This window comes from Oryza brachyantha, chromosome 9 (assembly GCF_000231095.2).
Source record: "Oryza brachyantha chromosome 9, ObraRS2, whole genome shotgun sequence".
Taxonomy (NCBI): Eukaryota; Viridiplantae; Streptophyta; class Magnoliopsida; order Poales; family Poaceae; genus Oryza; species Oryza brachyantha.
This window is the reverse complement of record NC_023171.2, coordinates 2675359-2687504: the sequence shown is the minus strand read 5'-3', so window position 1 is coordinate 2687504 and position 12146 is coordinate 2675359. Positions and strand designations below refer to the sequence as shown.

The 12146-nt window shown below is 38.9% G+C and overlaps 1 protein-coding gene across 7 annotated transcripts; it reads right to left on the bottom strand.

The window, feature by feature from the left end:
• Window positions 1-1638: 1638 nt before the first annotated feature.
• LOC102710555 lies at window positions 1639-9876 on the bottom strand. 7 transcript variants are annotated; one of them, XM_040527427.1, is made up of 14 exons: window positions 9644-9738; window positions 9458-9530; window positions 8940-9044; window positions 4809-4980; window positions 4521-4740; window positions 4176-4437; window positions 3886-4089; window positions 3717-3809; window positions 3524-3622; window positions 3058-3438; window positions 2907-2966; window positions 2444-2683; window positions 2300-2348; window positions 1639-1910 (listed from the first exon to the last, which is right to left on the bottom strand). In XM_040527427.1, exons 7-14 carry the CDS (start codon window positions 4048-4050, stop codon window positions 1888-1890), a joined length of 1110 nt encoding a protein of 369 aa, XP_040383361.1. In that variant the 5' UTR covers window positions 4051-4089; window positions 4176-4437; window positions 4521-4740; window positions 4809-4980; window positions 8940-9044; window positions 9458-9530; window positions 9644-9738; the 3' UTR covers window positions 1639-1887. The 7 variants fall into 7 exon arrangements, 6 of the variants coding, with proteins under 6 accessions (XP_040383361.1, XP_040383360.1, XP_040383363.1 ...); XM_040527426.1 differs by lacking the exons at window positions 8940-9044; window positions 9458-9530; window positions 9644-9738 and adding exons at window positions 5087-5862; window positions 5945-6256; window positions 6334-6508; XM_040527428.1 differs by lacking the exons at window positions 8940-9044; window positions 9458-9530; window positions 9644-9738 and adding exons at window positions 5087-5862; window positions 5945-6256; window positions 6334-6509 and having other exon boundaries at window positions 1868-1910; window positions 2436-2683.
• Window positions 9877-12146: the final 2270 nt, after the last annotated feature.

Here is a 12146-nt window from a genome sequence, read left to right as displayed (position 1 = left end):
GGAACTTCCGGTCATCCTGACCGGAACTTCCGAAGATTCCAGGGGGATTCTAAAACTTATTTTTCGAAGGGAATACTCGACCAAAGACATTTTGATGACTTGGATGAGTTAGATTGAAACACATTAATCCATTATGAGAATGCAACTAGCTAAACCACAAACATTAATATCAAGTTGCAATTTATCATATTGAAGCATGAGATAAAATATGCACATGCATATTACCCTTCCTAGGAAGGACATGTATGAATCCATGTGAATTGTGCTAGAACCAACATTTACACAAAATGAAGCTTCAAAAGCACATAGATTCAATTTATGCACACAAGAGTGACTCGTGATCATTCATGAATTGAATAAGCAATTTGTCATAATGTGCTATGCATGCATGCAACAAATCAAGCCACATTTCGAGAATCCAAGATATTTAGCTCACTCCTTAAGGCACAAAACCTATTTTCATCTAAGGGCTTGGTAAAATATCCGCCAATTGTTTTTCGGTTCCCACATGAGAAATTTCTATGTCGCCCTTGGTGGAGTGATCTCTTAGGAAGTGGTGGCGGATATCTATGTGTTTTATGCAAGAGTGTTGGACGGGATTGTTGGCAATTTTGATGGCACTCTCATTGTCACATAGAAGGGGCACTTTGCTCACATTTAGACCATAGTCTTGCAAAGTTTGCTTTATCCAAAGCAATTGAGCACAATAACTCCTCGCCGAAACGTATTCCGTCTCGGCGGTGGATAGGGCGACGGAGTTTTGCTTCTTGGAGACCAAGAAACAAGGGACCTACCCAAGAATTGGCAAGTTCCTGATGTGCTCTTCCTATCCACCTTGCACCCGGCATAATCCGCATCGGAATAACCAATGATATTAAACCGTGCGCCCTTAGGATACCAAAGACCAAGATTAGGTATATGAACTATATATCTAAGGATCCTCTTAACGGCCACAAGGTGACATTCCTTGGGAGCGGCTTGAAATCTTGCACACATACATACACTAAGCATAATGTCCGGCCTAGATGCACAAAGATAAAGCAAGGATCCAATGATGGAACGGTATACCTTTTGGTCGACGTGTTTACCTTGCTCGTTGAGGTCAAGATGCCCATTTGAAGGCATGGGTGTACGGGCCGGTTTGGCATTCACCACACCATGGTCCAATATCAACCACAATAAATCTGCCCTAGAAAAGTGATTTTCCTGGCAACTGATGTGCCACCAATAAGTTTTCCCGGCACTAAAAAATTGCCCCGTTAAGTGCTGACGGGAATTCGTTTTGCCAGCAGATATCTGATTGCTGGCAGTTAGCTGCCCTAGATTCTCTAGAGCTTACCCGGCACATATTTTTGTTCCCGGCATCTAACTGCCCTAAATGGTTTATTGCTCTCCCGGCAGAAGCTTGGATTGCTGGCGGATGATGTGCACTTCATGCTACACCAATAGCCGATGGTACATCTGCCCTAGATGTTTTGCCGGCAGTTAATTGAATTATATTAGCAATTATTATTATTTAGATAAGCTTGTCTACTTTAAATAGTCTAAATTATAAGAACCCGCTACAACTTGAACAAACATCACATGCAAAACCTCTAAATAGTCAAGTTTAGATTCCAATAAAACAGGGAGCAAACATGTGTTCAACATACACACCAGCATCCATACAGGTGCAATTCCTTAACAAAATTATACTATGTCAATGTTGATGTTGTTTACATCACACATGTGCATCCATACTGGCATACATCGAGGGATAGTAATTTTTCAGCATTCATACAAAAGTAAATTAGGCCATTCTTATACATGGAACAATTCAAACATCAACTTCTACCACAACATTAGGCTTCTTTGTATATAAAAAACATCCATCTACAAATGATAGCTTCAACGACCTCCATGGGTGTGACCTGAACAAGAAAAAATAATATAAATAAATATGAAACATATAGTACAATCATGCATGAAGAAGTATCTAATAAATTTATAATATTGATAGTATAGCCATTATTAAGGGAGATAGATAATCAATCTTGTAAAGCAGTATATGAAACTGCTACTTCTAGTTCTAGGAATATGGCATTCAAGTGATAAATTTATAATCGGCTACTTCCAACATTATGCCAGAAAAGTCCTGAGTCACATTAATCGTATTTCAGTAGAACAATATCTAACAGGAATGTGCTACCACTAACTAAAAATTCCTATATATTAAAGTTGTATCTCTGCCCAAAGCCACTTTATTCTTATTTTACTGAAACATGAGTATCTCAAAACTAAAGTTCCATGTATGTCTAACCTTGAAGATGGTTGGTACGTTGCAGTGCTGACTTTCTATCTTCTTTCATCTACATGTCAGAATATATGGAAGTTCATTAACCGAACAATAGAAATTCAGGTGAAATTAATATAAGACAAGTTGGATGAGTGATTACATGATTACATGTTGAAGTGGGCATGCAATAGATCTCCCAAGAGCATCAGCTATGACGTTCATACTCCCATATGGACGAAGAAGTGCAGCATTTCTTTTCAAGACAAGATTAACCACAACTTCACAATATTGAGCACCCAGTGGAGTACCACCCACTACAGTCATTCGGTTTGTTGATAGGACAGTAGCCTTGGCCACAGGGACATCATGTGGACCAATAAAACTGTATAATATAACTTCTTTTCCACCCTAGCATGCAACCATTCAATACGTCAATAGAAGTGTAGCCAAATAAAGATAAGTAAGAAGGTGAAAAAGAAGAAAATTAATGGTAAGAATTCAGATCTTAGTACTTCATATCCTTCTTGTGAAGGTGTTGCATTCCTACTGGGCGTCTACATGTGCACATATAGTTATAACAAAATATGCATTAATTTTAGCAGTGAAAAAGAAAAATATAAGTTTTTTTTACCTTTGCATGCTGCATGTATTCTGATTGTGTCTCACCATTGTCACTCTCATCTTGGTCGTTCTGCAGAGTTGGGAAAAAATAAATGAAAATGGAAAGATTCCACTACTTGCGAGTGAACTATAAAGATAAATAATTTATTCAACATGTTTACCTCGTGTATTGGAGAATTTGATGTTACGTGCACTTGGCGTCCATCCTGAGAATTTGCAAGCATTAGTTCTGTCAGTTTTGCCACTTGTTCAGTAAGGGCAGCAATTTTTCTATCATTTTCCGATTGTATTGCTCCAAAGTGTTGTATCAGGTGCTCTTTGTCCACTTCAGCTTGTCGTTGACCTTCCATTGCCATTTGTACCTTAGTTGATCTATATTTGTTTCTTCCAGGCATTTTCAGATCTCCTGGAGTTGGTCCATTCCCTATTGAATGAACATATCCATTTCTTTCAGGTCCAAATACTCGTGACATGATGTCACCATCAGTTATAGATTTCTCTGTCAACTCTGGATGTTCTTTAACAGCATCCTGAAGTGCTTTCTACAAATATGAAGATTGTGTTAGCTATATGCAGTAAAAATAGTTTCTATTGAATAAACCAATGTGTTACTTAAGAAATACTTACAATATTATCTTGTGAGTTATTTGAAGGAATACCATTTTTACGAGTATGTGTTGCAATATAGACCTCATCTCGACGTGGTTTATAGCCATTCTCAATGTGCTATATATATGCTAATTTATTTCAGTTCATATCATACAATAATATAATCACTCAGTAATTCTGAAATTAGTCACAACATAAATGAATTATATACCATTTCATGGCTGACACGAGCATGGCTCTTGCTGCCAGTAGTATGTAACCCAGACATCCTAGCCTGATTTGCCTTTCCTCTCTGACTACGCTCCTGCAACAATGAAACTAATAAATTAAAGAGAATTCTATACCATGCATTATAAAGGGACATTTTATATTAGAATTACTTGAGCTAATGGACTTCTCCAATGGTTGATAAGCCATTTCCAATCAGCCGGGTTAACTCTCTCATCACATATAGCAATGAGTTGCTTATCAGTCTTTGTCTCATCAAAATGTGCTGCCTTTAGATCAGCCTTGAAATCCTTCCATATCTTGGCAGCTGTTCCCATAACCCAGTCTTGAACTCTTTCATCAACTTCATAGAACAGCTACATGCAAAGAACAAGCATAAGTAGATGTTCTCTAGATTTAATTATGATCAGGAGTTGACATTTGATTTTGAGAAGTTAATTACCTTTAAATCCCTCCAAAGCTTCAACTTTTGTGATGGGTGGACCAACCTCCAATCCTTGTGTGCAAACGAAAAATTCTTGGATTTCACAAGTGTAGCTATGAAGTTAGATAGTTCTTTTGCATTTTCCCCAACAGGCTGTCCATGTTCATTGATAACCAACTGAATTAGTGGTTCATCAGCACCTCTCTTATGGATGTTGCACTTTTTTGTGTAACGCCTTCCTTCTTTTTTTTCTTAGCTTGACCACCATTTAAACTACAGTCTGTATGATAATTAAATAGCAATGAGTAAACATTAATCTCCTAATTCTAGTAAATGATGCACCGTGCTTTATTTTATATGTACCTCCAATATTCTCATCCACCTCTAGCTCATCATTAGCTATGCTGCAATTGTTCATTTGATCATCATGCCTCTGACAGGTGTCACCTCTATTGGTATCAGCACCTTCAGTGTCATCATACACTTCTGCATCACTCCTAACACTCACTCTTGTCACCCTAGGTCTTAGATTTGGATGCCCCGTTTCATTTTGAACACTCATATTATTTGTGGTGTTTGTTCTCTACAAGATAGAAAAAAATGTTTATGCAACAAGGTTGCATATGTTGCAATGACAAGTTATAGGACTACCTTTCTCTTTTGCTTCGATTTATCAGAAGATCCTGACCCAGGATTACCTTCCTGAGTGTTATCCAACTCCCTTCTTATAGCAATAACTTTTTGAAGGGCTTCATTATTTCGCCTTATCCTTTCTTGCCTCTCTTCCTCGTACTTATTGCCTTCTCCGCCTGCCATTTTTTTCCTGCAAATAAAAATGCATCAGCAAAATTATAACATAGTGTAAGATCAACAAATAGGACTGAAGAAAATTAGACTGAATGATGGCAGCAGAGGGTAAAATGTCATACTTTCGCTTTTCACTTGATCCAACAAGTGTTCCATCTATATCTAATCTAGTTGGAGGTACATCTCTAGGATCAACACTAATGTCGGTTTGGCCATTTATATCAAGGCATGGGTCTACATGTTCATTTTCACACTCCAAATCTTCCAATAATACATTAGACATATCATAGAAATCTCTTGGCTTTGTCTGAATAACAGCACTCCAACCATTGCATGCAGGGTCATCAACATAGTATACTTGTGTTGCTTGGGATGCCAAAATGAAAGGTTCATCACTCAACTTATCACCAGTATTAAAGAGGTGCCTGAAATTAACATCAGTGATACCAAACTTATCAACTTTAACCCACTTATCTTGAACACGATTGTCGACCCAGTCACACTTGAAGAGCACAATGCTTCTTTTGTGATTATAATCCAACTCAATGATTTCAGTTATAACACCATAATAAGTCTTATGTCCTACCAATGGAATATTATTTGTTCCTGATGACAAGCAAGAGATCTGAGCAACTAGAGCCACTCCACTGCATTGGACAGACCTACCCTCATCATAAGACCTAGTGTGGACAATATGACCATTTATACTGTAACTTATTTCTTTGCAACTATAGAAGGCTCATTAGCTAGGGTTTGAATCTCTTCAGAGACTTGTTCACCATTCTGTAATAATTCTGCCACATGAAACCCAAACCACTCATGGAACTTCTCAAAATGAATACGACTGATTTCTCTGTTATTTTCATGGCCAAGTGACGACAGGTAGTCAAGATGTTTTCTGTAGAGGTTAAATTTATTCAGTACAAACAGTAATAAAAAATCATATATGCGATAATAGTAATATCATTAGCATAATTTACCTCAAATATGGCTCTATATGGTCATAATTAAACAAGACATATCTATGAGCTTGACACCATGTTTTGTAATCTAAGGTCACAATACACTTGCCAGATAGTTCTCGACCCATGTTCTTGCAAAAGAATGGCATGGTATGGGTAGAAGTACAAGGCTCAGTTGAACCATTTCTTCGTTTTCGTGAGAATCTAGTTTCGCATCCTTCCAAATAACGGGAGCAAAATGTAAGACTCTCATCAAACACATAACTTTCTGCAATTGATCCCTCGGGATGACTCTTGGTACGAACATATCCCTTTAACCTCATTAAAAACCTACATATAACTGACACTAGATCAGATTACAAGCATATTAATATTTTTTATATAGACAATTAGTTTTGGCATGTCACCTTTCTACTGGATACATGTTCCGGTAATGAACTGGGCCAGCAAGCCTTGCTTGAGTTGGAAGATGTACCATTAAGTGAACCATAATATCAAAAAAGGATGGAAGAAACATAGTCTCTAGCAGGCTTAATGTTTCAGCAATTTCTGCATCTAATTTTTCCATATCACTTATTCGAATAACAGGAGAATAGATTTTCTTGAAGAAGTTACTAACAAGAATCAGTGTTACACTAACATTTTCTGGTAATACTTTGCGGACAGCTAGGGGAAGTAAGTATTGCAACAGGATATGATTGTCATGGCTCTTTAGCCCAATTATCTTTTTCTCATTGACATGTACATGGTGTCGTAGATCAGAGGCATGACCGTCTGGAAATCTCACTCCTTTGAGAACTTGACAGAACAATTTCTTCTCTTCAGAACTCAATGTGAAAGGAGCAGGAGGCAAGAAAAAAGAATCTCCTACTTTAATAGGATGCAGATCTTTTCGTATATTAAGAAGTTTGAGATCTAATCGAGCATTCAGGTTATCTTTAGATTTCCCATCAATACCCATCAATGTGTTAATGATGTTGTCACACACATTCTTCTCAATGTGCATGGCATCAAAGTTATGTGGGACTAACAAGTCTTTCCAATATGGTAACCGGAACCAAATTGATTTTCTTTTCCATATTATTTCTTTTTTTGTACCCTTGCCCTTATCTGTTGTTCTTGGCCTTTTTTTTTTGGGATCCTTTCCAAAATTTATAGGTAGATCCTTTGTCTGATCCAAAATCTCTTCTCCAGTTAGTGGTTTTGGTGCTGACCTTAACTCTACATTTCCATCAAATGATGCCTCATCAAACCTAAATTTATGATTTGCATCTAAGAACCTTCGGTGGGCCATGTAACAAGTTTTGCCACCATTCTTTAAACGAATAGAACAAGTTTGTGAGTTACAATGAGGGCATGCTAGCTTGCCTGAAGTTACACATCCAGCAGCATAGCCCAAGCCAGGAAAATCAGTAATAGTATATATTATGGCAGCACGCAATTGAAAGTTCTCACTCCTTGAAGCATCATAAGTTATAACACCTCCCTCAAACATTTCTAGTAGATTGTCTACTAGTGGTTCAAAATAGACATCCATATCCTTCCCAGGTGAATAAGGGCCAGGAATTAGTAGAGAAAGTATGAAATTTGGTTGCTTCATGCAGATCCAAGGGGGGAAATTCAATGGAATTAAGATAACAGGCCAAATGCTATAACTGCAGTTCATCGATCTAAATGGATTAAAGCCATCGGTAGCTAAAGCTAGCCTGATATTGCGGCTATCTTCAGAAAATTTTGGATGTTTGCAGTCAAAATGCTTCCAAGCTGGAGAATCAGCTGGATGCCTCAATAATCCATCCGTAGTGCGTGCCTCGTCGTGCCACCGTGCATCAGTTGCTGACTTAGGAGACATATACAATTTTTGAAGCCTCTTCTTTAGTGGAAAATAACGGAGAACCTTTCTAGGAACATTATACAACCGCTTCCCATCAGGACTTTTCTTAACTGTTTTCCAACGAGAAGTGTTACATTTGGGACATATATTTGCATTCTCATACTGCTTTCGAAATAATATGCAATCGTTTTCACACGCATGAATGTTAACATATCCAAGCCCAAAACATCTGATCATTTTCTTAGCTTTGTTAAAATTCTTAGGAATTGTTGACCCCTCAGGAAAAGCCTCTCTAAGCAACTCTAGTAGCATGTCAAAACTTTTGTCACTCCAACCACCAAGAAATTTGATGTTGAGTAATTTTACTACAAAACATAGCTTTGAAAAGTTTTTGCTCCCTGGATAAAGCTCTTTACTTGCATCACAGAATGATTCATGCAAATCATTTTCCCCTTCACTTGGATCCACAAAACTATCATTATTTTCACCTAAATCCCCTGTATCTAATCCATGTGCTACATCATTAAGCAGTTCAAACATCTCATTATCTTCCTCTGAATTATCTTCCACCACAAATTCATTAGCCCCAGTTTGTTGTGCATACTGTGCAAAAGAATATGTCGGTTCTCCATGAAATATCCATTTCTTATACCCTTCTAAAAACCCATCACATATTAAATGGACATAGATATCATCAGCTTCCTTCCAACAACTGTTCACACACTTCCTACATGGACATAATATGGTATTTGCTTTTGCAGAATGGGTAAAAGCATATTCTATAAACTCTTTGACCCCCTGTATATATTCAGATGTGTGCCTACAATTTTATTTTTGGTAAGTTCAGAAAAAAATTGAAGCACATTGTGGAAATATTTCTGTTTTTCTTTTGTACCTCGGAAAGTCCATCCATCTTTTATCCATAGGTAATATACACAACCAAATTTTTGAGGTCACCTAAATTATGTAAATTGTTAGAAAAGTCAGTAACTATGAAACTAAACATTTTCTTTACTATTTCATTACTAAATAAGTTTATGTTTTAGTGGTATTTTCCCTTATCAGGTCAACTTATTCTCAGCGTTGTGTCAGTGGAAAAAAAATAATGTTGCATAGGTAAAATAGCAAGGTTATAGATTTCAGAAACATGGTAGGAGTAAGATAATGATTAGTACCAACCTATTATTTCAGGCCTTTGTGCTCAGGAGCAGTTGTTCAACACGTACACCTTAGGTAATCAGCCATAGGTAACAGATTACTATCCAATGTTAATAAACCTTCAAACTGCAGGACGCATAATAGTTTCATTGTCAGAAATGGATGTAAACCATGAAAGCAAATAAATGCTACAGAAATTTGTCATCAAATAATGCATCACGATTTGGAGATAAGTATATCCTAACTACTAGCTAGACACTCAAAATCAAATCTGTGCTACCAATTAAAAGCTCCTACTACCCTTCTTCAGACCAAAAAGAACCCATAGTTCTATGTTCAGGGAAAATCATATTCTAGAAAAAATGCAATTAGGAGTTGTCGTATCCTACTCTAGAATAGGAGCTATTAGGAAAGCTTTTACTCTTGTTTTTAGCTGAAAACGAAAATGCTTCTTTGCCCAAATAAAATCAACCAGAATGGGACAAGCCAAATCCACGCATAGAGAGGAGGGAAAGGGATGGAGGAGATAGAAAACGCACCAAGGAATGAGCAGCTACCAATTAGTGTGTAAGTCCTCACCGATGTCATTCTTCACCACACCCCTACATCAGCCTATGAAAAAAAACCCCAATCAGAAAAATCTTGAATGAAATTTAACCACATAGTTGGGGAAAAATCTAGTTATTGCAGATCTGAGACAAGGGAGCTTGTTGGAATGAATTTACCAAATCAATTTGGGGTTATAGAAGACTAGGAGATGAGACTTATGGTGCAAATCAGGGATTTAGAAGTGAGGATGGCTATGGTGACCTGAACGGAGATGGGGGGGGGGGGGGCAGCACGGCAAGGATGGCTGCGGTGGACGGCGTGGTGAGGATGGCTGCGGTGGCCAGGCCCGGCAGAGTAGAGGACGGCAACACGACGAGGATGGCAGTGTGGACTGAGGAGCTAGGGTTTGGTGTGTGGACTGAGCAGTGAAGAGTGACGCACTGATGTGGTGTGGCTCTTTTATGCGCCACTTTTTTGGCCATTTTTTCCCCTTCGCGCTCAGTCACCACGCCAAAAAAATTGGCATCCGATAGTTCCAAAGTGCTGGCAGTTGCTATGACGTGTTATCTTCTTTTGAGGACAGATTGCTCGCCACTAAATATAAATCAATCTAGGACAGATGAAGTGCTCTAGTAGTGGCATATTCCTGGCAGATAGTTAGACGTTGAATCACTTGTGCATTGCCGGCAGAAAGTACGCCATTACATTATATTTTGTAGGGCAGTTTTACTGTTCTAACTACTATGTAATGGTGTAGTGATTCTCCATGTCAAACTTCTTGAGCATGTCCTTAGCATATTTGGTTTGGCAAATGAATGTTCCCTCCTTTAATTGCTTGATTTGAAGACCGAGGAAGAACTTCAATTCGCCCATCATGTACATCTCAAAGCGCTTAGTCATCATCCTACTAAACTCATCACTAAAAGCTTGGTTAGTAGAACCAAATATAATGTCACCGACATATATTTGGCACACAAATAAATTTTTCCCATGTCTTTTAGTAAAGAGAGTGGTGTCGTCTTTGCTTATTTCAAAGCCATTTTTTCACAAGAAAATCACGAAGGCATTCATACCATGCTCTAGGAGCTTGCTTAAGCCCATAGAGTGCCTTGTGAAGCTTGTACACGTGATTTGGGTACTTGAGGTCTTCAAAGCCCAGCGGTTGTTCTACATATACCAACTCATTAATAGACACATTAAGAAAGGCACTCTTCACATCCATTTGGTATAGCTTGAAGTCATGGTTAGTTGCATAAGTAATATCCAAATTGACTCAAGTCTAACAACCGGCGCGAAAGTTTCACCAAAATCAAGTCCCTCGATTTGTGTGAAACCTTACGCCACTAACCTTGCCTTGTTTCGTGTAACAACGCCGTTTTCATCTTGTTTGTTGCGGAAGACCCATTTTGTACCAATCACGTTTTGTTGTGGTCGTTCTACTAGCGACCACACTTGATTGCGCGTGAAATTGTTGAGTTTTTCTTGCATGGCCATCACCCAATCGGCGTCTTCAGGTGCCTCTTCCACCCTAAGTGGCTCAATAGAGGAAACAAACGAGTAATGTTCACAAAAATTTGCGACACGAGATCGAGTTGTTACCCCTTTATTTATATCACCAAGAATGTTGTCGGTGAGGTGGTCACGATGAATGCTTTGATGAACTCTTGGATGTGGTACTTGTGGTACATCTTCACGGCTGTCACGCCCAGAAATTCCTCACACGAATTTCTGAACTTAATTGTGTATTAAATCCCTGTCCAGGACCAGCCAGGGTACACAAAAAGACAATGTTGATTACATAACCATCGCTCTTAGAAACAACTGAAAATTACACTTATTCTAACGGAAATGCAGCGGAAAGAAAAACAAAGGGGTAGACTAGCTCCAGCGGGTACAGCTCCAGTCCACAGGCAACACTTCGACGGCGGAACAGCTCACTCCTGAGAGGCACCTCCATCGGACTCGACTTCTAGCTCTGGGGTGGGAAAGTTAAGCAAGGCTGAGTACAAACCACCGTACTCAACAAGTAACACGGACAAGGGGAAGACAAAATGATGCATAGGGATTAACAAGGACAGGCTAGGGTTAGTTGCAGTAAAGCAGCAGTTTAAACAAATAACAGAGATTAAAAAGAACAAAGGTAATTAAGTACAGTAAAGCATAAATAAAAAAACAGTTGTAAAATACCACAACACTGTCCAACGTTACACCACGTTGCAACAGGCCCAACCACTACTCAACGTTACACCACGTTGCAGTAGTCCCGAGTGATAACCAATTTACTCAAGTTATTAGAGGTTCACTAATCATAGTGAAGCTGGGAGTTCGCCCGTAACCGTGGGCACGGCTATTCGAATAGTTTATACTCTGATCAGAGGTGTACTACTGTACCCACAAGACACGACTCCACTACACTTGAACGTGCGCCGACATACCACCATGGTATACCGGAAAGGAGACCGTGATAGGACCCGTTACACAACCCTCCCTATTTAATCGTACCACACTTCAGGTTTCACCCCCTCCTTTACACCAAGTCGGGCAGTCCCCTCTTGTGCCTTGGTAGATCCGGAAGCAGGAGAAGCTTTCGTTACACCACGATTGCCCGTCCATACTCCATCACGCCTACCCTTGCCTGGGTACGTCAAATAGTTCGAAGTCATGCTCCAAATCCCACCT

Coding starts and splice junctions, on each gene's coding strand:
- LOC102710555 (XM_040527425.1), bottom strand. CDS start 6,494: ATGGAAAAATTAGATGCAGAAATTGCTGAAACATTAAGCCTGCTAGAG. Junction 6,257..6,333: donor AACATGTATCCAGTAGAAAG/GTGACATGCCAA, acceptor AGTTATATGTAG/GTTTTTAATGAGGTTAAAGG. Junction 4,981..5,086: donor GGATCAAGTGAAAAGCGAAA/GTATGACATTTT, acceptor TTTTATTTGCAG/GAAAAAAATGGCAGGCGGAG.